The sequence below is a fragment of the Nomascus leucogenys genome, chromosome 24, assembly GCF_006542625.1.
Source record: "Nomascus leucogenys isolate Asia chromosome 24, Asia_NLE_v1, whole genome shotgun sequence".
Classification (NCBI taxonomy): Eukaryota; Metazoa; Chordata; class Mammalia; order Primates; family Hylobatidae; genus Nomascus; species Nomascus leucogenys.
This window is the reverse complement of record NC_044404.1, coordinates 3567401-3589352: the sequence shown is the minus strand read 5'-3', so window position 1 is coordinate 3589352 and position 21952 is coordinate 3567401. Positions and strand designations below refer to the sequence as shown.

Below are 21952 nucleotides of genomic sequence, written 5' to 3'. Positions count from 1 at the left end.
ACGCCCAGCTAACTTTTGTATTTTAGTAGAGACAAGGTTTCACCATGTTGGTCAGGCTGGTCTTGAACTCCTGACTTCAGGTGATCCGCCCGCCATGGCCTCCCAAAGTGCTGAGATTACAGACGTGAGCCACCGTGCCCAGCCAGGCATTCTTTTTTTTTTTTTTTTTTTTTACCACTGTCTTACAATGATGTCTCATTCTTTCCTTCCTTCCTCCCTCTTATTCTGGGAAGCCCCATACGCATATATTAGATCTTTTAACTAATGCGTCTTGTTGAGTCAGAGTCACATAAGTCTCCTGTTCTCTGTTGTGCTTTTGTTTCCCACGGGTATTTCGGTGGCTGTTTGCAGCGTGTCTGTTGCCCTGTCTCTGTCGCCCCTCCATGGTCCACCTGCCACCAGGTCCAGTCTGCCGTCACCCGTCTCATGACACTGACCTGCAGCCCTGGGATGTCCATTTGGTTCTCTCGTATAGGTTCCAATCAGCTGTGGAATTCTCCATCCAGAGATCCCCTTAGACGGCATTTCCTGCTTTTAGTAACACATGAATGAGTTATTTTAAAATATCTGTCTACTGACACCCACATCTGAGGTTCTGCTTCTGTTGCCTCTCTTTTCTTTTCTTTTTTTTTTTTTTTTTTTTGAGAAGGATTCTTGCTCTGTCGCCCAGGCTGGAGTGCAGTGGCACAATATCAGCTAACTGCAACCTCCACCTCCCGGGTTCAAGCGATTCTCCTCCCTCAGCCTCCCAAGTAGCTGGGACTACAGACGTGCACCACCACGCCTGGCTAATTTTTGTATTTTTAGTAGAGACGGGGTTCACCATGTTGGCCAGGCTGGTGTTGAACTCCTGACCTCAGGTGATCCACCTGCCATGGCCTCCTAAAGTGCTGGAATTACAGGCATGAGCCACCCCGCCTGGCCAGCCTCTGTTTTGTTTTGATAATGGCACACACCTTCCTGCCTCTTCTCATGTTTACATCTCTGTTCTAGCCCTGGGCCCTGCAAACCTTAGGGGAGGTGTGCCCAGTACACAAACACACGTGTGTGCACAGAGATAGGTCATTGTCAGGGTGTGGGGAGATCGCAGGACCTGCATCAGACCAGGGCTTGTTCAGATGCTGGCTCTGGCACCGCCCAGCTGGGTCACTGTGGGTAAGTCACCACCTTGTCTAAGCCTCAGTTTCCTCATCTGGAAAACAGACCCTGGTAACCACCTTTGCCAACCGCACACTCATTAGCCACTCTGGCAGGCTCACCTTGCTTCTGAGCAGCAAGAATCACAGCCCCGCTGTGGCTGAGAGGATGCTGGAGCGCTCCAGCTCCATCCCAAATGGCCCCTGGCCGCCGCCATCCTGCCCATCCCCCTCCAGCAAAGCCCAGGATGTCCCTATGAGAAGCCTCAGGGACTCAACCAGGTGGGCAGGCTGCAGAGGACACCTGGGAAAGGGCAGCTGTGTTTCCCCAAGTCCCACCCTATATACACCAAAGATGGGATTTGATCAACTTTCTTTCTTTTTTTATCATTATTATTATTTTTGAGGCAGGATCTGGCTCTGTCACCCAGGCTGGAGAGCAGTGGTGCAATCTCAGCTAACTGCAACCTCTGCCACCCAGGCTCAAGTGATCCTCTCACCTCAGCCTCCCAAGTAGCTGGGACTACAGGTTCCGCCTGGCTAATTTTTGTATTTTTAGTAGAGATGAGGTTTCATCATGTTGGCCAAGCTGGTCTTGAAGTCCTGACTTCAAGCAATCCACCTGCCTTGACCTCCCGAAGTGCTGGGATTACAAGCTGAGCCACCGTGCTCAGCCTAAAAATTATTTTGTAATTGTGATAAGATATACATGACGTAAAATTCACCACACGGAGCATTTTAAGATCAGTTCAGTGGCATTAGGTACATTCACATTGTTGCAGCCATCACCACCATCCATCTCCAGAATTTGTTGACAATCCTATACTGGAACGCTGCACCTGTGAAACACTAACTGCCTCCCCCAGCCCCTGGCACCCACTGCTCTACTTCCTCTCTATAAATTTGACAATTGTAGGCTCCTCATAGAAGTGGCATCATAATGGCGTTTGTCTTTTATGAATGGCTTATGTCACATGGTATAAATTCCTCAGCATCCGTCCATAGTGCAGCCTGTGTCTGATCTCCTTTTCAAGGCTGAGCACCTTCCACTGGACCTATCAGCCACATTTTCCTTATTCTTGTACCTGTTGATGGATTTTTGTGTGGCGTCCACATTCAAGCTCTTGTGAACACTGTGGCTGTGAACCTGGGTGTGCAAATATGTTCTCAAGTCCCTGTTTTTAATTCTTTGGGATCTATACCCAGAAGCGGAATGGCTGGATCACATGGTCATTGTGGTTTTAATTTTTCGAGGAACTGCCCTAATGTTTTCCACAACATCTGCACCATGTCACATTCCAGCCAGCAGTGCACGAGAATTCTAATTTCTCCCCTTCCTCAGCAACAATTATTCCTCTCCAGGCCGGGCCCAGTGGCTCATGCCTGTAATCCCAGCACTTTGGGAGGCCGAGGTGCGTGGATCACCTGAGGTCAGGAGTTCAAGACCGGCCTGGCCAACATGGTGAAACCCCGTCTCTACTAAAAATACAAAATTAGCGGGGCATGGTGGCAGGTGCCTGTAGTCTCAGCTACTCAGGAGGCTGAGGCAAGAGAATGCCTTGAACCCGGGAGGCAGAGGTTGCAATGAGCCAGGATCTCACCACTGCACTCCAGCCTGGGCGACAGAGTGGGACTCTGTCTCAAAAAAAAAAAAGAATCTTACTGTCTGTATTGGGGGCTTTAAAAGAAGCCATCCATCCCGCTAGGCCTGAGGTGGTCTCCCCGTTGTTCTGATTTGCGTTTCCCATTTCCCTAATGCTTGGTGGCACCGAGCCTTGTTTCAGGGGCATGGTGGCCATTTGTGTGTCTTCTCTATTCTAGTTCTTTTCCAGTTTTTCACCCAGTGGTTTGTTTTTGATGTTGTTGGGGTGTGAGGGTTCTTTACATATTCTAGACGGAATGCCTTATCTGATACATTTTCCCCTAGTCCATGTGCTGCCTTTCATTCTATTCATTCATGTTTATAAAGTCCCATGTATCTGTTTTACACGTTTCTGCCTGTCCTTTTCCTGTCATACCCAAGAAATCAAGAAATTACTACCAAGTCTAACATCAAGAGGCTTGTGTTTTCCTTTGAGAGTTTGAGAGTTTTTTGTTTGTTTGTTTTGAGACGTAGTCTAGCTCTGTCGCCCAGGCTGGAGTGCAGTGTTAGCAAGGATGGTCTCGATCCCCTGACTTCGTGATCCACCCACCTCAGCCTCCCAAAGTGCTGGGATTACAGGAGAGGGTTTTAGAGTTTTAGGTCATACATTTAAAACAAGCTCCAGCTCCGGCAGAGTGGAGCTGCCGCCAGGGGTCACAGCCCAGCGTCTGGAACGCAGTGGTGCACAGACTAGGGAAGGCCCAGGCCTGGGGGGGTCTTTCCGCAGGGTCCTGGAATGTTGCTTAGGGGAGGCTGAGACCAGACTGGCAGTCACCTGTCTGGGAAAGCACCAGGCCCTGTGGAAGTCCCCATAGTGACAGTCACGTCCTGGCCGCGTGGGCGGGTGTGGGGGAGGGACCGCAGGGAGGCAGAAGTCCTTGTTTTTTCCTGCAGCTGGGCACCGGCGGGACCTGAGCAGCCCCAAGCCGCGAGTCACTGCCACTGCTCCTTCTGTGCCCAGTGCAGCCCCAGCTCATGGGGTCTGGGCCACCTCTGATCCCATGCTCCCCACTTCACATTCGGGGTTCTGGTTTCCCCGCTGTGAGCCTGTCTCTCCTCCGTGGGACAGGCCAGCCTGGGCAGCCATCCCTGTGCTCACTGCCCAGCATATAGTGGGTGCCTCATAAATGTGGGCTGAACAGAGCCTGCCCCTGGGCCCCCTCACTGCCAGGCGTACAGAAGGTGACTCATAAATGTGGGCTGAACAGAGCCTGCCCCTGGGGGCCCCAACTTCCAGACATAAAGTAGGTGCTTCATAAATGCGGGCCAAACAGAACCTACCCTGGGGGCCTCCACTTCCCTTTGATGGGGGCAGAGACCCTCTGCCGGGCAGCGGCCACCCAGTGCCTGGGACAGGTGCCCCCTTCTCCTACCCTGGCCTATCTCGGGGCGTCTGAGGGAGGGTGGGGTTGCGCCCCCCACTTCACACTCGAGGGTCTGGCTTCCCCACCTGTGAGCTTGTCTCTCCTCCATGGGAGGAGCCGCACCATCGTTTTCACTTTCCATGATGACCATTCAGTGAGAAAAGATGACGGCGGCTTCTGCGTTTTAAAAGGAACCGTCCGCGTAGCTGCCGCAGGCAGGCCCCGTGCTCGGGCAGTGAGGCTTCGGCCCTGAGAAGGCCCCGACCCCACGGGCCTGGCCCTGGCTGAGAGGGAGTTGGAGTCCCCCGCCTGGGGCAGCCCCTCTGCACCTGGGGTGCTGGAGCAGGAGCTTGGCTGCCGGCGGGGCTTTCCTCCCAGCTCTGGGAGCCACCTTGCTGCAAACACTGTGACTTCCAAGAGCCTCCGTCTCCCTCTGACACTTAATCCTTTAGGTGACTTTTTGTTTTTTTGGTTTTTTTTAGATGGAGTTTTGCTCATCGCCCAGGCTGGAGTGCAGTGGCGCGATCTCAGCTCACTGCAACCTCAGCCTCCCAGGTTCAAGTGATTCTCCTGCCTCAGCCTCCCAAGTAGCTGGGATTACAGGTGCCCAATACCACACCCAGTTAATTTTTGTATTCTTCCTAGAGACAGGGTTTCACCGTGTTACCCAGGATGGACTCAAACTCCTGATCTCAGATGATCCGCACACCTCCGCCTCCCAAAGTGCTGGGATTACAGGCGTGAGCCACCATGCCTGGCCTAGGTGACTTTTCATGGTGAGATAAGGCACAGGCATGGTGAGCAGCGTGGCAGAGGACCTGTGTGCAGGGCCCTGTCTCCCCCCCCGGGGACCCCTTCATCTGGGAAACCTCCACTGCAGGACAGGGACGCTGTGTCGTCAGGACGCAGGGTCTCTCCAGGGCACCCGGCCTCCTCTGAGCCTCTTTACACTGTTTGGCTGAGTGCTTTCTGCTCTGTGGCAAAAGGTACGTGATGTTTAATTGACCATTTCAGCCATTGGCAAGTGTGCAAATCAGTGGCTTTAGTCCATTTGCAATGCAGCTGGACCCCACCCTTTCCTGATTGCTGCAGGCCAGGGCTGAAGGTGGGGAGGGGCCTGTGCAGCAGCCTGAGACCGGCTGTCCAGTGGCAGAGCTCCTTTCTGGGAAAGCCATGGGTCCCCTGGGGCCAGCCTTCCCCCAGCAATGGTGGTTCACGCGTCTCTCCATCCCACTTCCCGTGCAAAAGTGACACAGACAGGTACAAACCCAAACAATGCAGAAGTGGAGGAGAGAGAAAGTGAAAGTGGTTTCTGAGCCCCTCCAGCCACCCTCTGGGGACACCTGCCTGGCATTCTTCAGACACAAGCACTCCCTGCAGCCAGCGTAGTCGGTGTTCACTGGAGGGCTGGCCAGGCCTGGGAGCTGATCCTCTCGGCAAAGTTCAGCCCCAGGGATGAGCTCAGCTGGAGAAGGAGAGCTCTTTGCCTCTGGGGCTGCTGCCCTGGCGGAGCCACGCCGGGAACCCGAATTCCAGCCGAGACAGTTCTGGACCCAGTTGTGCCTCCCCTGATTTTCTGTGTGGAGACTTAAGCCCCAGTGATGCTGCATTTGGAGGTGGACTTGTAGGGAGGCAGAGACACCACGTGCCCTCTCTCTGCCCTGGCCAAGGGGAAGGCCAGGTGAGGACATAATGAGAAAGTCCCGTCTGCAAGCCAGGAGGAGACGCTGCCTGGAACCAACCCTGCCTGCGCTGGCTCCGGGACCTCTTGCCTCCAGGACGGTGGGAAAATGCTGCCCATGGCTTCAGCCACCCAGGCTGTGGGACTTTGTCCTGGCCAGTTGAACAGATTAACACAGCCAAGAAAAGTGTACACATGTGGGCAAACAGACATACACAGAGAAGCAAACAGTGCTGTGGGGAGGGGACACCAGACCTTGAGGAAGTGAACCCAGGGCAGGGCTGGGCTGGGAGTGGCTGGGGTGGGGAGACCTGGGTTTGCCGGAACCCACGGTGGAGCATGTGGAATGCAACCTCCTCAGAGCCTGTGACTATCAGGGAAGGAGCGGCCCGAGGAGGCCCTAGCAGGCTGCCAGGGGCAGGGCTCCTATGGGTGTCAACGTCTTCTGAGAGTTGGGCACAGCTTGGGCTTTTCCCAGGGTGGGGGCCGGACCTCCCAGGGGCTTCGGGGCTGGGCCAAGACTCCTGGATTCATCAGGCTGCAGCCACACCGGGGTTGTGGGCCACGGGTCTGTTGGGTGCAGACAGACCCAAGGGATGGACAGACATAGGACAGCCTGGTACCAATTCCCACTTAGAAACATCACCTGCTCCGCGTTCCCACCTTTGGAGGCCGATCACAGTCAGAATCAGACATGAAACGTTCACAAAAAAAAAAAATAGCCTGGTGGTGGCGCTGTAGTCCAGCTACTCGGAGGGGGCAGGAGCGTGCCGAAGACTAGTAAGAGGCCACACCTGCCGGTTAGAAAAAGCCACCTGGTGAGCCTGCCTTGAGTCTGGCAAGTGCCTGCCCTCACATAACCACCATCACTTTTGTGATGAAGACATTTCCAACAAAGTTCCCTTGTTGAGCTTTTATGGACTGAATGACATTTCCCCCAATTCACAGGTCTAAGCCCTACACCCAGGGTGACTATGTTTGGAGATGGGGCCCTCAAAGAGCTGATTAAGGTGAAGAGACATAATGATGGCCAGCGCTACACAGGAGGAATGGTGTCCTTATAGGAAGAAGAGGCGCCAGTGTCCTGGGGGCAGAGGGACCACCCTGTGAGGACAAAGGGAGCAGGTACCATCTGCAGGCCCAGGAGGGAACCAACCCCACCTGCTCCTGCGTCTTGGACTTCCAGCCCCCAGAACCATGACAACATTGCGTTTCCATTTCTTGAGCCCCCAAGTCTGTGGCCCTTTGCTTTGTTTTGACACCCCAGCAACATGAGCCCCTTCCCAACCCCTCCCCAGCCCTGGCCCCATCATCCCTGACCTCTCTCTCCCTACAGGTTAGATCTGCCTGTACCAGAATTTCACTCGAATCACAAAGTGTGGCGCCTCGGGGCCTGGCTCCCTTCACATGGCCTGATGTCTGCACGTTCATCCGCCATGCAGTGTGTGTCCACGGTTCATTTTGTGTTGCCACGTAGCATCTCATTGTGTGGCCCTAGCCCAGTGTGTTAATCCGTTCACCTGCTGGTGGGTGTTGCAGTGGTTTCCAGCTCTTGGTTATCACAGGGAAAGTGAGTGTGAACTTCCACACACACGTTTTGCTGAGGACAACTCCTTCCATTTCACTTGGTTATTAGGAGTGGAGTTGCCAGGTCCTAGGGAAGGTGTGTGTTTCTCCCTAAAAGAATTTGCCAAACCGATGTCCAAAGTTGTACCATTTCAGGCTCCTGCCAGCAGCACGTGGGAGCTCTAATTACCCCATGTCCTTCCCACACTTAGTATGGTCAGAACTTTTCCTCTCCATCACCATGATGAGTGTGGAATGGAATCTCACGGTGGTTTAACGTCATTTTCCGAATGACTGTGGACGCTGACCACCCTTTCGTGGCCACTGGGGCATGGCTTTGGTGCAGTTCAAATCTTGCCCATTAAAAAACAATAGTGCTGTTTGTCCTCGTATTGACTTGTAAGAATTTTCTCAGAGTGTTGGAATTGTCACCCGATGCGCGTTTGCCTTTTCATTTCCTGGAAAGCATACTTCCAAGAGCAGGAGTCACTAATGTCGATGAGTCCCAATTTCAAACATTTTCTCTCGTGGCTCTTGTGTTCTGTGTCCCATCTAAGAAATCTTTGCCCACGTCCAGGTCACAGATATTTTCTCCAATGTTTTTCCCAGGAAGCCTTATACTTTGAGCTTTACATTCAAGCCTATTGTCCATTTCAAGCTAATTTTTTGTGTCATGTAGGTAAAGATTAAGGCCATTGCCCCCTGTCATTTATCCAGTATTCCAGAAATTGTTTGCCAAAAAGACTGTCTTCTTCATACTGCATTACTTTGACACCTCTGTCAGAAATGTTTGCATCATCTGTGAATGGGTCTCTCTCTGGCCGCTCCTGTTTCATTGGCCTATTGGCACTCTTCATGCCCGCCCCACTCTCTCTCAATGGCTGAAGCTCTACAGTAAGTCTTTAAGTCAGGAAATGAAAATACTCCAACTTTGCTCTTCCTTTTCACTATTATTTTGGCTGGTAAATGTCCTGTCTGTTTTCATATACATGTTTAGAATCAGTTTCTCGATTTCGACGACCAAGCCTGCTGGAATGTTGATTGGGATTGCATTGGTCCATTTGGGGGAGAATGCGTATTTTCCTCATACTCGGTCTTCTGATGTATCCATATGCCATGGCTTTCCAGTTATTAGAACTTCTTTCACTTCTCTTGGCAACGTTTTCACTGGCCTTGAGGGTATTTTGTTAAATTTCCCCTAAGCATTTCCTGTTTTTTTATGCAAATATGTTCGTTTCCCTTATACTTCAAATTCCAATGTTTAGTTTTTAAAATATTGGCCTTGCATCTTGTGACCTTGATAATAAAGTGACTAGTTCTCATAGGCATTTTGTCGATTTCTTAGGACTTTTATACACATGAGCACATTCTCTGCAAAGAGGCAATGTCTTTTTCCCCCTTTGTGTCCAATCTCTATGCCTTCCATTTCTTTTTCTTGTCTTGTTGCACTGACTAAGACCTCCAGTACCACGTTGAGTGCAGGTGGTAGGACGGGAGTCCTTGCCTGGCTCCTGACCTTTAGAAACACACATCCTGTCTCACCTGCAGACTTGACGCATGGGGCGACTCTGCATGCCGTCTCCTGGGCTCAGCTTCTGCACCACTCCCTGGTCTCTGCAGCTGTGTCTTGCAATTTCCAACTGCCATCCTTCTGCTTTTATCCAGCCCATTTCTCTTTTTTGTGTGTGTGTCTTTTTTTCCCCTTATTCTGCAGAAGAGGGTCTTCTCTATATTGCCCAGGCAGGTCTTGAGCTCCTGGGCTCAAGCTATCCTCCCACCTCTGCCTCCCTAAGTGCTGGGATTACAGGCATGAGCCACTGCACCAGGCTTAACCAGCCCGTTTCTTAAAATGTAAAGTGGGTTTCTTGTAGTCAGCCTTTAGTTGGCTGTTGGTTCTGTATCTGATATGGCCATTTCTGTATTTAATTGGACTATTTAGACCATTTATATTCAAAGTCATTACCTATATGGTTGGATGTGGGCACACCATCTTTCTATTATTTGCTGTTTCATATTTCTGATTTCCCGTTGTCCTACCTTCTGTTTGATTATTTCTGTAGTATTTCATTTCATCCGCATGGTTGCCTTCTTAGCGATACATCTGTTTTCCTTATTTAGTGGTTATTGCAGGATTTGTGACATCCATCTGCACTTATCACAGCCTATATTCAGGTTGTGTGACCACTAAACACGCCTGCACCTTCCCACGCAGTGGGAAATGTGGAAGAATCTCACTGTCATGCACTTGCCTTTTCCCTTCATAACTTATACTACTGTCGTAGGTTTTAATTGTATATGCTTTAAGTGTCACAATGCATCACTAACATGTTTGCATTAAACATTTGATTATTTTTGAAGATATTTAAAAATGAGAAAAAATTTCCTCCCACATTTGCCATTTCTTTCATCCATAATTCCTTTGAGCAGATTTCAATTTCCACATGAGGCCACGCAAGGTGGCTCACGCCTGTAATCCCAACACTCTGGAAGGCCAAGGTGGACAGATCACCTGAGGTCAGGAGTTCAAGACCAGCCTGGCCAACATGGTGAAACCCCATCTCTACTAAAAATACAAAAATTAGCCAGGCGTGGTGGCGCACACCTGTAATCACAGCTACATGGGAGGCTGAGGCAGGAGAATCCCTTGAACCCAGAAGGCAGACGTTGCAGTGAGCCAAGATGGTACCACTGCACTCCAGCCTGGAGAAAGAGTGAGACTCCATCTCAAAAAAAAACAAACAATTTCCCTATGAAAAAACTTCCTTGTGCTTGAAGAAAGTCCTTGGATGTTTCTTGTCATGTAAGTCTGTCTGCTGCTGAGAATTTCTCTCAGCTGTCAGTATGTCCTCAGTCTTTGATTTGCTTCCATATATATATATATATATATATATATATATATATATATATTTGAGATAGGGTCTCACTCTGTCACCCAGGCTGGAGTGCAGTGGCGGGAGCTTGGCTCACTGCAACCCCTGCCTCCCAGGTTCAAGCGATTCTCATGCCTCAGCCTCCAGAGTAGCTGGGACTATAGGCGTGCGCCACCATGCCTGGCTAATTTTTGTATTTTTAGTAGAGATGGGATTTCACCATGTTGGCCAGGCTGGTCTCAAACTCCTGACTTCAAGTTATCCGCCCGCCTCAGTCCTCTAGACTGGGCCCGGCCTCCAGTTCATTTATTTTTGTAACTTAATAGACAAGGTCTTGCTCTGTTGCCAGAGCTGGCCTTGAATCCTGGGGCTCAAGTGATCCTCCTGTCTCAGCCTCCGAGATGCTGGGTCCACAGGCGGAGGCCACTGAGCTTGGTCTATTTTTGACAGACAGATTCACTGGGTTTGGAGTTCAAAGTTGAAATGTTCTTTCAGCATCGTAAAAATGTTTTGCTTACCTTCTGACCTGCACCATTCCTGGGGACAAGTCCGCGCGGCCCTTATCTTTGCATCTTTGTACCTAAAGGTGGCCTCACCTGACCCCAGTGTCCAGGTCCCCTCTGTGTCCCTGGTTCCTGGGCATTGATTAGGATTTGCTGTGCAGTGCGTGCCTCTCTATTTACCCTTCTTGGGGTCTGTTGATCTTTCTGCATTTGTGGGATCACAGTTTTCTTGTAGTTTAGAAAACTTTCACTGCTTTTTCTTCAAATGATTTTCTGTTCCTGCCTCTTTCTGTTTCTCTGGGACTCTAACTGCACTTCTGTTAGGCAGCTCGATATTTTCCAGGAGATCTTTGAGAATATGTTCATTTATTCATTTCCTGTGTGTTTTTCATTTGGGGTAGATTCTGATAGTATATCTTCAGGTTCACTGGTGTTTCCTTTTGAGCTAATGTGTTGTTAATCCGCCTGTTTTTGTTTTTGTTTTGAGGCAGGGCCTCCTCTGTCGGCCAGGCTGGAGTGCAGTGGTGTGATCATGGCTCTCTGCAGCTGTGACCTCCGGGGCTCATGGGCTCAACTGATCCTCCCTCCTCAGCCTCCCAAGTAAGTGGGACTCCAGGTGTGCACCACCAGGCCTGGCTAATTTTTGTCTGTTTTGGAGAGATGAGGTTTTGCCTGTGCACAGGCTGGTCTGGAACTCCTGGGTGGATGCGATCCTCTTGCCTCAGTCTCCCAAAGTGCTGGGATTACAGGTGTGAGCCACCACACCTGGCCTAATCCTACTGTTATCCGCTGAACTGGATCCCTCCAGAATTCACGCTAAGAAAGGGAAGGGATGAAGAGATTGGACTGTAAAGAGGTGACTGGCTGAATGAGGCCATATGGGTGGGCCCTGATCCAGAATGACTGGAGTCCTCCTCAGAGGAGGAAGTTTGGACAGAGACATGTCAGGGAACTGCACGCACAGAGAAGAGACTGCGTGAGGACACGCGGAAAGACGCCATCTGCAGACCACAGCCAAGCTCCCAGGGAGCGAAACCTGCTGCCACCCTCACGCTAGCTTCCAGCCTCCAGGCCTGAGACAGCATTTCCATCGGGGAAGCCAGCCAGACCACGGCGTCCTGTGACGGCCCCCCAGGGGGACTGGTGTGCCTACAAGCACGTTATTCATTTCAGGCCTGGCTCTTTGTTTTGTCCTTCGTTTCTCACACCAGGCTTACATTTTCCTTTAGAGGACGTTGTGATTGTCATTTCAGGGTCCACGTCTGACAGTTCCACCATGGCTGCCCTTCTGGGCCTGTTGCTGCTGACTCACATTCCCACGGCCACCTTTCCCTGCGTCTGGGCATAGCAGCAATTTCTCGTTGGATGTGGGCATTGTGCTGTGACGGCTTTGATCACCTGGCATTTTTGTTGGGTTGGTTTTGGCCTTCCTTTAAAGGACGCTGCGCTGTGTTCTGGTGTGGAGTTCAGCTCCTTGCTGTTCACTTTGGTCTTCATGTGGCTGGTTCTGAAGCCTCTTAGAGCAGGTCCAGCCCAGCCTTTCCTGCAGGAAGAGTCCAGCCCCACTCCCAGGACGGGCCCTGCTGGGTGGCTGCTGACAGCCCAGGATCCTCCAGGACTCTCCCCCTGGCGGTCGGAACTCCTGTCTCCCACCTGTGAGTTCCAGGGGCCGGGGGTCCACAGTCCCCTAGGGTCCCACCCACGCTGAAGAGTCCACCTTCCACATGCATGGTGCCCGACTCCGGAGGCCTCAGAGACCCTCGGGCAGCCTTCTGGAGCTTTCTGTCTGTGCAGTTCCCTCCCTTCCGGAGCTCTGCCTGCCAGGTCCCTCTGCAGATGCCTCCCTGAGCCCTGACCTCCTCCTCAGGCCCCAGGACTGGCCACCCCGCCTGGAGGCCCACACCTGCTTGACCATCCTGAATGGGCCTCCACCCCAGGGCTGCGGTGACCCTGGTGCTGTAGCCTGCCTGCCCCTCCTGCTGGGGATCTGGCTCCATGGTGCCCTGGTGCTGAAAACAGTGCATCCTGAGTTTCAGTCTTGAGCTTTCGTGGCAGGAGGGAAACTACTGGCTGTGTTACTCCTGTGGCTTCCTGTTCTGGCCATCCTGCCAACTCTCCTGCAGGTTAGGGTGGGCCCGATCCCCAAGGTCCTTTCCGCCAGATGCCACTGAGTCCCCCAGGGGCCTGGGCTGAACCGGAGAGGGCGTCACCTGGCTGAAGTCAGGACCAGGAGGGGCAGGGGGCAGGAAAGGAGAGGGGGCAGGGCAGGGTGGAGCGGGCATGCTCGGAGGAGCTGTGTGGCCTCCATCCTCATGGCATGGCTGCAGGGTCATTCCCCTCACCGCTTCTACCTCCAGATGTGGGGAAAGGGGCCTCGTCCCGAGCATTAAATGAATGTGTGGCTCAGAGGCCTGGTGAAGCCCCTGCCAGTGGGACCTGAGTCTGGCGGGTTCCCGGAGCAGGTGGAGAGGGCTGGGCACCCGGAGCAGGTGGAGAGGGCTGGGCACAGCGGGTGTCACTGATACTGGGATTTCTCAGTGGACACAGTTGGGAAGTGTAGGTCAGATGTAGATCCGGGGTTTTTACTGGGCAAATCTGACATCATTTGAGCATCAGAATCAACAGCAATAGCTTCGGACAGGGCCACAGAGGTCAGGAGAGCCCACTGAGAGCTCAGCTGTTGGGATATGAAGGGGCGGCCAGGGCTCCTCTCTGGGTGGAGTGAACCCCCAGGCATGATGGGAGGAGGGCAGGGGTCCCCCAAACAGCCCAGCGGACTTCCTGGAACTCCTTGTTCAGCAAGAAACACCAGGAGGTGACAGTTTGAGGAGAAACAAGATATTTACATCCTCCCACAGCATCTCCCCAAATACACTGTTTCATGACAAATACAAAACTGGAGCCGAACTCAAATCCAATTTAGAAAATCACTTCAAATGTGATATCCACTTAACACCACACTGTGGCCAACCCAGCCCAGCCTTGGCCGTGAGGCAGTGCCCAGGGCCTGTCCTGCTGAGGCCGCAGTAGTCAGACGCGCAGACAGCTGGGGTCTGAAGGGCCCTCTGGGCTGGCCCAAGAGGGCTGGGTGTGTGGTCCGTGAGCGACGGGCAACTGGCACTCTTCCTCAGGACTCTGGGGAGCTCAGGCCACAGCAGAACAGAGGCCCCAGGCACTCACTGGCCCATGGGAATGGCACATGGCGTCCCCAGCTCCACCCTAGCAGGAGCCCCACCTCTCCCTCCACTGGAGGAGATGGAAGCCAGCCCAGGGAGGAGCCCCCAAGCCTCCCGGCTGCGGTGGCTCCTCCAGGCGGACAGCCTCTTTCAGCAGCCGTCGCTCCAGGTATCTCTGGCGTCGGGGTTCGGAGTCTCTGGGTCAGTGGTTGGGCTCCTCCCCGTGAATGCGGGTACTGTCTCCTCCACGGCCACCGTGGTGACGTCCGGAGGGGCCTGCAGGGCTTCGATGACTGTGGCCTCACCGTCTGCCTCCTGTCTTTTCCGCTGCGGGCACACGAAGCATGGAGACCCTGTCTGCTCTGGTGCCCCTGGGACTCCAGGTTCTCAGGTCCATTTTACTGCTTTCAATTTGAGGAGGTGGGTTCTCTCCTGAGCTACCGTGGCTGTACTTGAAGGACTCAGGACCCTCAGAGAGCTGGGAGCCCCCACCATGTACACCAGAAACACCAGCCCCAGCGGGGAGGGGAGGGGAAGGGGAGGGGGAGGGGGGAGGGGAGGGGGAGGGGAGGGGGAGGGGAGGGAGGGGGAGGAGGATCAATACCTGGACAGAGACGATCACCTTGACTACATCACCTGCAATACACAGACACACAGGTCAGAGATGGGCAGCGTCTGATCAGGGGACACAGGCTCATGGCAATGGTCTCACAGCAGTGGCGGGGGCACCAACTCCTGCTTCTCCCTGGGAGACCGTCCCCAAGGGACTGACCCTCTCTGAGAGCAGAGGAGGCCAGCTGTATTGGTACTGCTAGCCCAGCCTGTCCCCCAGGAGGCCCAGCATGGGTGATAGGACTGGGGACGCCCAGCCCACCTCCCCAGCTGAGGCCCCCAAGTGCATAACTAACCCTAATTCAACCGTCATCTATGGGAGGGGGACAAGCGCTTCACAGTGGGGAGGCCCTGCCCACCACACCAGCAGGTGCCCAGTTGGGTGAGACTAAGCTGCTGCCCAGCCTACCCTAGAGCCTGAGGCCCCAAGACCTCCCCGCATTGGAGGCCCCAGGTGAGGATCAGGTGGCTTTGCTGCCGCCTGGCTGGAGGATAGGGCTGACTTTCCCTTCGGATCTCAATGCTTAGAAGCTGCGTCCCCAGGGGCTGTGCACAGGGCTCCCAGGGCCACAGCTGGGTCCACACAGCTGGGTCAATGCCCCGGAGGCCAGGCACAGCACAGGTGCCCAGACCAGGGCGGATAGGTGGAGGAATGAATGAATGAAGGCCTTACTCTCCTCAATGATGACAAAGCCTTGTCCCCAGCAGGGCGGCTGTTGACCCTGAGCCCAGAGCCTCTCCCAGCTGAGCAGAGCCTGTCCTGCTCCCCATATCCCACGGGGGGCAGGCAGGAGCACAGAGCCATGGAGTGCGTGGGCAGGGGCGGCTGAGGGCTCCATGGTCAGTGGTCCCACCCACCTTCCCTTCCCCCAGGGAGGCCAGCTGACATCTGGGCTCCGGCCACAGCAGAAAGCCCACCTGCCCCAGCCAGCAGTGGCTGCCCTGGGAGGAGCCGCAGATCCTGGAAAAGCTCTGGGGCCATCTCCCAGGTTTGGGGTGACAGAGCTCCAAGAGGCGACGGCTGGGGACATGAGCCCTGATGGGGCTGCCGTGTGCTCACCCCTTGGCTTTCTTCTTTTCACACGTATGATTAGGCCAAGTATGGAGCAAACAATGACGACGATGAGGCTCCCTGAGAGAAACCACCATCCCCAGTGGGAGCTGCTGGTCCCAGGTCCAGCCTTCGTCACCAGCCAGCTGCACCTGCGGGAGTGGGGCCGAGGACGTGGGAGAGGCAGGTGCAGCGCCCGGTGTTCACTCCGCCCCGGGGAGCATCCCTGGCTCCCAGGGCCCCAGGCAGTGAAGACAGGTCCCAGGGAGGCTGGGCTGGTGGTAGCTCCAGGATGAGACCTCAGAGGTCTGTCTGACTTTTCCAAGCTCGGCTATGGGGAGGTGGAGAGAAGGAAGGAGAAGAAGAGAAACAAGGAGAGACTGGGCAAAGAAGACAGGACGGCAGAGGGAGAGGGGAGAGAAGCGGGAGGCAGCCAGCAGGGCAGAGACCCCAGAGCACGGGAGACGAGTGGCGGACAAGGACAGAAGGTGGAGGGAGAGCCGGTGTCGAGACGGAAATGGTTAGAGCTGGAGACAGACAGGACTGAGCTGGGGCCAGAGGACAAGGAGGGCAGAGCAGGATGGAAGGCCCCACCACCCCCTCCCTGGGGCAGCCACCCCTGCCCCATCCCAGGCTCTGCTGGGGACCCCCAGCTCCTCCCAAGAAGCTCTGAAGTCTCAGGTCAGTTAGGGGCCCAGGGTCAGCATTTGAAGGTGTCCTCCCATAGGCAGACAAAGAGGAGAGTGCTCACTTTCCCCAACCCCTGAAGCCCAGGGGGCCCTCCCATGGCCCTGACATTCAGGGACACCCACACCCCCAGGGGCCGGGGCTCTGAGGCAGCCTCCCTCTGGGCCTGCTTCTGGAAAGGCCCATCCTGAGCCTCCAGGAATCTCAGATCTGATGAGGCTTTGTCTGGGCCCATGGAAGGGGTCATCTGGGGCACACAGGCTTCAGCCGTGCGGCTCTCCTGGACGCAGGCATGTGACCAGGGTGCCCATCAGGGGTGGGGCCTTCAGGCCTTTCTGCTGGAGAAGACGGTCATCTCCCAGGGAAGCAACATGGAGCCCCCTCCCCAGGGCACAGTGCTGGGCCTCCCCAAGGCTCACTTACTTGGTCCGGTGCTGACATTCCTCCAGGGTCCCATTGGGAGAGAAGGTCCCCGGGGGGCAGTTCTGACACAGGGTGTCCTGACTCTCGATGCCTGAGAAAAGAGAGACGGACAGAGGGGGCTGAGGGCACCAGGCTGGGAGGGGGCTGGTGGCTAGAGACTGCTTGTCTGTGAGCTTCTGGACCTGGGTGCTCTGCGGGTGATGGGAGGACCGGCGGGGGGAGGGGCAGGCTCCCTGTCCAGAGTCTTGGAGGTGAGGCCTGGGGTGGTGGCTCTGGCTGTCCCGGCCTTGAGTAGCTGGGATTTCATGAGTCCAGGAGTCCTTCTGTGTCCATATCCTGCAGTGTTGTGGGGGCTGCCCGGCCAGGTGCAGGCCTGGGGTGGACATTTACTCCTCCTAGACTTGCATTGACCGTGGTCACTCCCATAAACCCAGGCTCCAGACCTGGGGCCCGAGAGTGAGACCTGGGGACTGGGGAGTCCCAGAACCCCGAGGTGGAGCAACCTGGGGTGGCCCTCCCCTGCCCCCTCCCCTGCCTCCATCGCCTGTTCCCCACTGGGCTGCTTCCAGGACAGGGCTACAGTGGGTGGGCCTGGGGCTGGCCAAGGTTCTGTCTCACCAGGGCCCCTGGGCAGGCCATGACGTCGAGGAGACCTGGGGCTCCAGACAGTGGGGCACTGGGGACCAGGGTGGAAACAGGAGGGGTGTCCGCCACCCACCGCTTACCTCCCTTCTGCACCCTCTGGCCCGGGCTGGAGGTGGCGTAAGCGCGGCACGCGGCACAGTGGTCCCCGTCCTGGACGATGCAGAAGTGGCCTGGGCTACAGCCACACACGGCGTTCTCTGTGCTGGAGCAGTTCCGGCTCGCGCGCAGGCCCATGGCTGGGGTCCAAGAGGAGGGGCTGAGAGGGGTACGTGGAGGCCGGGACACCATCCACAGGCCAGGACACAGGCCAAGGACTGCTGCCAGGGCCCCCTGCCAGGCTGAACCCCTGGCTCAGCCAAACAAGGTGCCCGGAGGTACCCGGCATGGAGGACCTGAGGCTAGGAGGGACACCGAGGGATGGCAGAGCTGCATGTGGGACAAGGGCCTGCAGGAGGGTCCTGGGAGGGTTTTGTTGATGGGAGAAACCAGCCTTCTGCCCAGATGGGCAGGACGCCGAGCTTGCACTGTCAGTTCCAGGGCAGGGTCCCTCAGGCAGGTCCTCGCCCCACGTGCCCACCCGGACACCCACCCCTCAAATGGGCTTCCCATCTGTGCAAACCAGGCCATTCCAATGGCAGAGGCAGGTAGGGTGAGAGCCCCACTTCTTCAGGTACTGGTGGAGGGAGGGGTACCAGCTGGGCCTGGGCCCCTCCTGAGGGCAGCCTCACCTGCACACCTGTGCCCCCACATCCTCAGCCCAATCAGACAGGTGCTTTCACAAGAGGGGCGGGGCATGGAACTGGGCATGCAGGTTGAGGTGTGAGCCCCAAATCCCAGCCTACATGCATGAACCCCCAAAGCACTCTAGCTGCCTCCTCTGTTCATGGCTAGCCCACCTGCCCTGTGCCTCCCTGTAGGCTCAGGCCCTGCCCCCAGGTGTGCCGTCAGCCCTGTCCTGCAGGTGCAGTCCTGCCTGGCCCCAGGGAGCACTGGCCGTGCTGAGCCTGGCATGAGGCTCCGAGGGGACAGAGCCATTGGCCGCATGGACAGGCTCTGTGCTCAGTGACTCAAAGGCATGCCTCTGGGTCTGGCTCCCCTTTCTGTCTGCCTGGACTCAGGTGGGCACCAGCCTCCAGATGACCTCTTCCCCTGAGGTCATGGGGGGGAACCAATATCTGGAGGAGAAAGGGACAAGAAGCCCTGTGGGGAAGCAGCAGGCCCCAGTGCCTGCCAGAGAGCCCCAGCACCATCCCACTCCACTTTGCAGCTAGGGACGTGGGCACAGGAGAGGCCTGGACACCCACCCCAGGGCACCAGAGGAGCCAAGGACGAGGGCTGATGGTCAGTCGCCAAGCTCAGGACAGTCCACCTGACGGCCCACGTGACAAAGTGAGAGGTGAGACAGAGGTGGACGGGGGCCAGAGGTGAGACAGAGGTGGATGGGGGCCAGAGGCTGACCTCAAGGCATCCCCTGCAGGGTGCACCCATGGAGATGGGGTCGGGACCTGGCCTGGGGCAGCCGGGGCCTTCCTGGGGCACTGTGGCCATGGAGAGAGGGTGCAGGGTGCAGGGGCATCCAGGCTGCCCGAGTGGAGGCTGGGCCGACTGTGTTGGCCTCTTACCTGGGTCACACATTTGGCACTGCAGACACTTGCTCAGGCCATTGAGGTGGGCAATGTAGGTCCCCGGAGGGCAGGGTTCACACACTGTGCCCGTCAGCTCCCCGCAGACGTGCTTCACACGGTAACCTGCCGCCCAGAGAGTGGGAACTTCGCAAGTCTGCGGGAGACCCCTTCGGGAGCCCACCCATCACTCCGCCTGCACCCAGAGCCCAAGCAAGGAGACACCAGCTAAGGGGACGCAAATGGCCCATGAGCGGTTCCCCGCGGGACACAGCAGCCCCATCAGCCATGAGCAAAGCCGCGCTGGGGAAAATCAGAAAGTTCTGGAAGCACGTGGGGCCTCCTGGGACACCTGGCCCAGCTCTGGTATGTGCCCCTTGAGCCCATGTCTCCGGCCACGGTAGGCCAGCCACGTCTCTCAGACCCATCCCCTGTGCAATGTGGCTGTGAGGGTCCCCCAGGGTGAAGAGTCCAAGCTGCTGGCCTGAGCGTCCTGCCCTCACTGTCTGCGCACCTGGGCCCAGGGCCTCATCACACCCATGGCTGTGGGAGCAGAGAACACAGGGGTGTCCGGGGCAGGAGGGGGCAAGAGTGTCTGCCCTCGGCCCACGGAGCCGGCCCGCCAAAGGGCTGCACCTACCTGGACTGCATTTGGGGCAGCACTCGGAGCCCACTGGGTACTCATCCTCTTTGCAGGAGGGCAGAGCTGGGGCATAGCAGAGGGCTCCCAGGAAGGTGAAATACAGCACCTAAGGGGGTCAGGACAGGTGTTGGGAGATGCCCTGGCTGCCCCCGTAGGCTCTGCCAGGCTTGGCCCCACAGCCTGAGTCTCCCTCTGTGCAATGGGGAGGAGTGGCAGTGCCTGGTAGAGAGGACAGAAGCGGGCCCCAGGCCAGGCTCATGGAACAACCTTGCTGACCGCTGGAGCTCGGGATCGGGTGGGGACTGCCCCTCCTCCAGCCCTGATGACCCTGCCTGGCAGCGTGGAGCCCTGGGAACTGGCACTCTGCCCTCTCCAGGGACCCCACACCCCACACCTGGGAGCCTTCAGCCCATTGGGCAGACAAGCTGCCGGCCCCCTCGCTGGCCGAGGCTGGGCCTGCTGACCCCTGAGGAGCCAGCAGGGGCAGCCGGGGATGGGCCCCAGGAGCTCACAAGCCAGACAGTGGGTGACAGGCTGATCCGGGCCACATCGGGGAGGGTGGCTCTGCCCTGGCCTCGTTCCTGGGCTGGCTGATGGGCAGTCGGGGGCCCCTGATGGGGAAATGGCTGGACAGGCAGGAGTGCCACATGAGCACGGAGAGTGTCCCCACCCCCGCCCATCCAGGTCCAGCCCCCTGCTGCACACTGATCTTATCACCTGTCACCAAGGTCAGGGCTGCCGGGGAGTTGGGTCACCTGCTCCAGGGCCCCGCCCAGAGACGCCCAGAGACACCCAGTCCCCAGAAGTGCCCACGTCTCGCCAAATGGAGGCTCACCAGCTGCCCATGGATGGAGTGGTGAGTGGGGGACACACACAGGAGGAGGTCTGCTGGGTAGGGCTGTGGCTCTGCTGCTCACCCCACTGTGGTGAGCCCAGTGCTGGGGGTCTGGGTTGACCCGAGAGCCCCGGGCAGCAGGGGACAGGCTGGACGCAGGAGCCAGCCACGGCCAGGACAGGGGCATGGGGAAGAGATCTCTGGGAGGCCCTGGGGTCAGAACTGGGATCTGTGAGCAGGCAGGGAGGAGGCTCGGGGGCTCACCAGCCTCAAGACGTCGGTTTTGGGGGTGGATCTCCAGGGAGGAGGCCCCCAGCCTCCAGGAGGCTCCATCCCTCAGGCTCAGACCGGCAGCTCAGGAACCCAGCTAGCAGGACGAACTCCAGCAGAGAAACTCAGCGCCATTGCTGCGGCTGTCGGCCAAAGGAGAAAGAGAAAGAGAAACCGCCTTGGTATGACAAGCTGTGCCTCAGAACCCGAGTAGCAGGAGAGTGGGCAGCAGGGGGTGTCTAGGAGCAGAGAAGGACTCAGGCCTGCTGGGTGGAGCGGCGCTGGGGGACACAGGTGGGCCCTGCGGAAGGCAGGAGTTGTCCAGGCAAAGCCGAGGGGAAGGGCAAGGGCCAGTGCGAAGGAGGCGCCAGATGGGAGGGGCGAGTTCTCCCCCTGCACCGTTCCAGTCCACTCTGGGTTTCCTGTAGAAGGGGGAGGCCCCAAAATCCATCTGTGTTTCCCCACCGGGACCCTCGGCTGCTCCCCATGGCGCTGACTGACATTTTTGCCGAACAAAGGGGCCCTGTGGGTTTCCTGTTCCCATCTCAGCTTCTGCTGAATGGGGTGAACTTCCCTTCCGAATAAAACCACCAGAATGCGGTCTGGCCAGTTTCAGTCACAGGCTCACCAGGCCAGTGTCCCTGTGTGAGGGGGTGGGAAAAGCCCAGAGCGCCCCCCACCTGTCCCCTGGGAAGGGTGGAAGGGCAGCTCTTGCTCCCCCTGCAGAGACGCTGAGCGGACTGGGAAGGCTGCCAGCCTCGCCCAGTCTCCCTGTAGACCCTGCCCTGACCCCACCCTAGCTTCCTGGCTCCCTGCACCCCACTGGGCTTCCCTGCCCCACAGAGCCTGGTGGTGGGGAGACCTCTGGATGGAGACAGCCCACAGCCCCGGAGCCCCAAGGCAGGCACCAGTGATTCCCTCGTGACAGCCTCGCTCCCGGCATCACATGGAACCTCGTGACCCACGCAACAGCACCAGTGCCCCCGTGGCCCCTTCCTGTTGCTGGACGTGGTCTGTCACGCGCCGCCTGTGCTTGCCCAGAGCAGGTCCCGGTCACCCCCTCTGGCACCGCCTGCTCCACACCAGGAACCCCCACCTCCAGCAAGCCCATCTGCCGGACGCCTGGCCCAGGGCTGCCCCCTGCCCCTCCTGGTCCTGACTTCAGCCAGGTGACCCTCCCGGGTCCAGCCCAGGCCCCTGGGGGACTCAGTGGCATCTGGTGGAAA

The 21952-nt window shown here is 56.7% G+C and overlaps 1 protein-coding gene across 1 annotated transcript; it reads right to left on the bottom strand.

The window, feature by feature from the left end:
* Nucleotides 1-13584: 13584 nt before the first annotated feature.
* On the bottom strand, nt 13585-21089 carry TNFRSF14 (TNF receptor superfamily member 14). Its single transcript, XM_030805220.1, has 8 exons — nt 20721-21089; nt 19619-19727; nt 18979-19104; nt 17437-17592; nt 16712-16802; nt 15611-15753; nt 14543-14574; nt 13585-14265 (listed from the first exon to the last, which is right to left on the bottom strand). Exons 1-8 carry the CDS (start codon nt 20787-20789, stop codon nt 14089-14091), a joined length of 903 nt encoding a protein of 300 aa, XP_030661080.1. The 5' UTR covers nt 20790-21089; the 3' UTR covers nt 13585-14088.
* Nucleotides 21090-21952: the final 863 nt, after the last annotated feature.

What these genes read in the sequence shown, in the direction of transcription:
- TNFRSF14 (XM_030805220.1), bottom strand. Translation starts at nt 20,789, where the DNA reads ATGGAGCCTCCTGGAGGCTGGGGGCCTCCTCCCTGGAGATCCACCCCC. An exon ending in GAAAAGAAGAAAGCCAAGGG is followed by an intron (nt 14,575 to 15,610) that starts GTGAGCACACGG and finishes TGTGTATTGCAG; the next exon opens with GTGATGTAGTCAAGGTGATC. An exon ending in AGGTGATCGTCTCTGTCCAG is followed by an intron (nt 14,266 to 14,542) that starts GTATTGATCCTC and finishes GTGTGCCCGCAG; the next exon opens with CGGAAAAGACAGGAGGCAGA.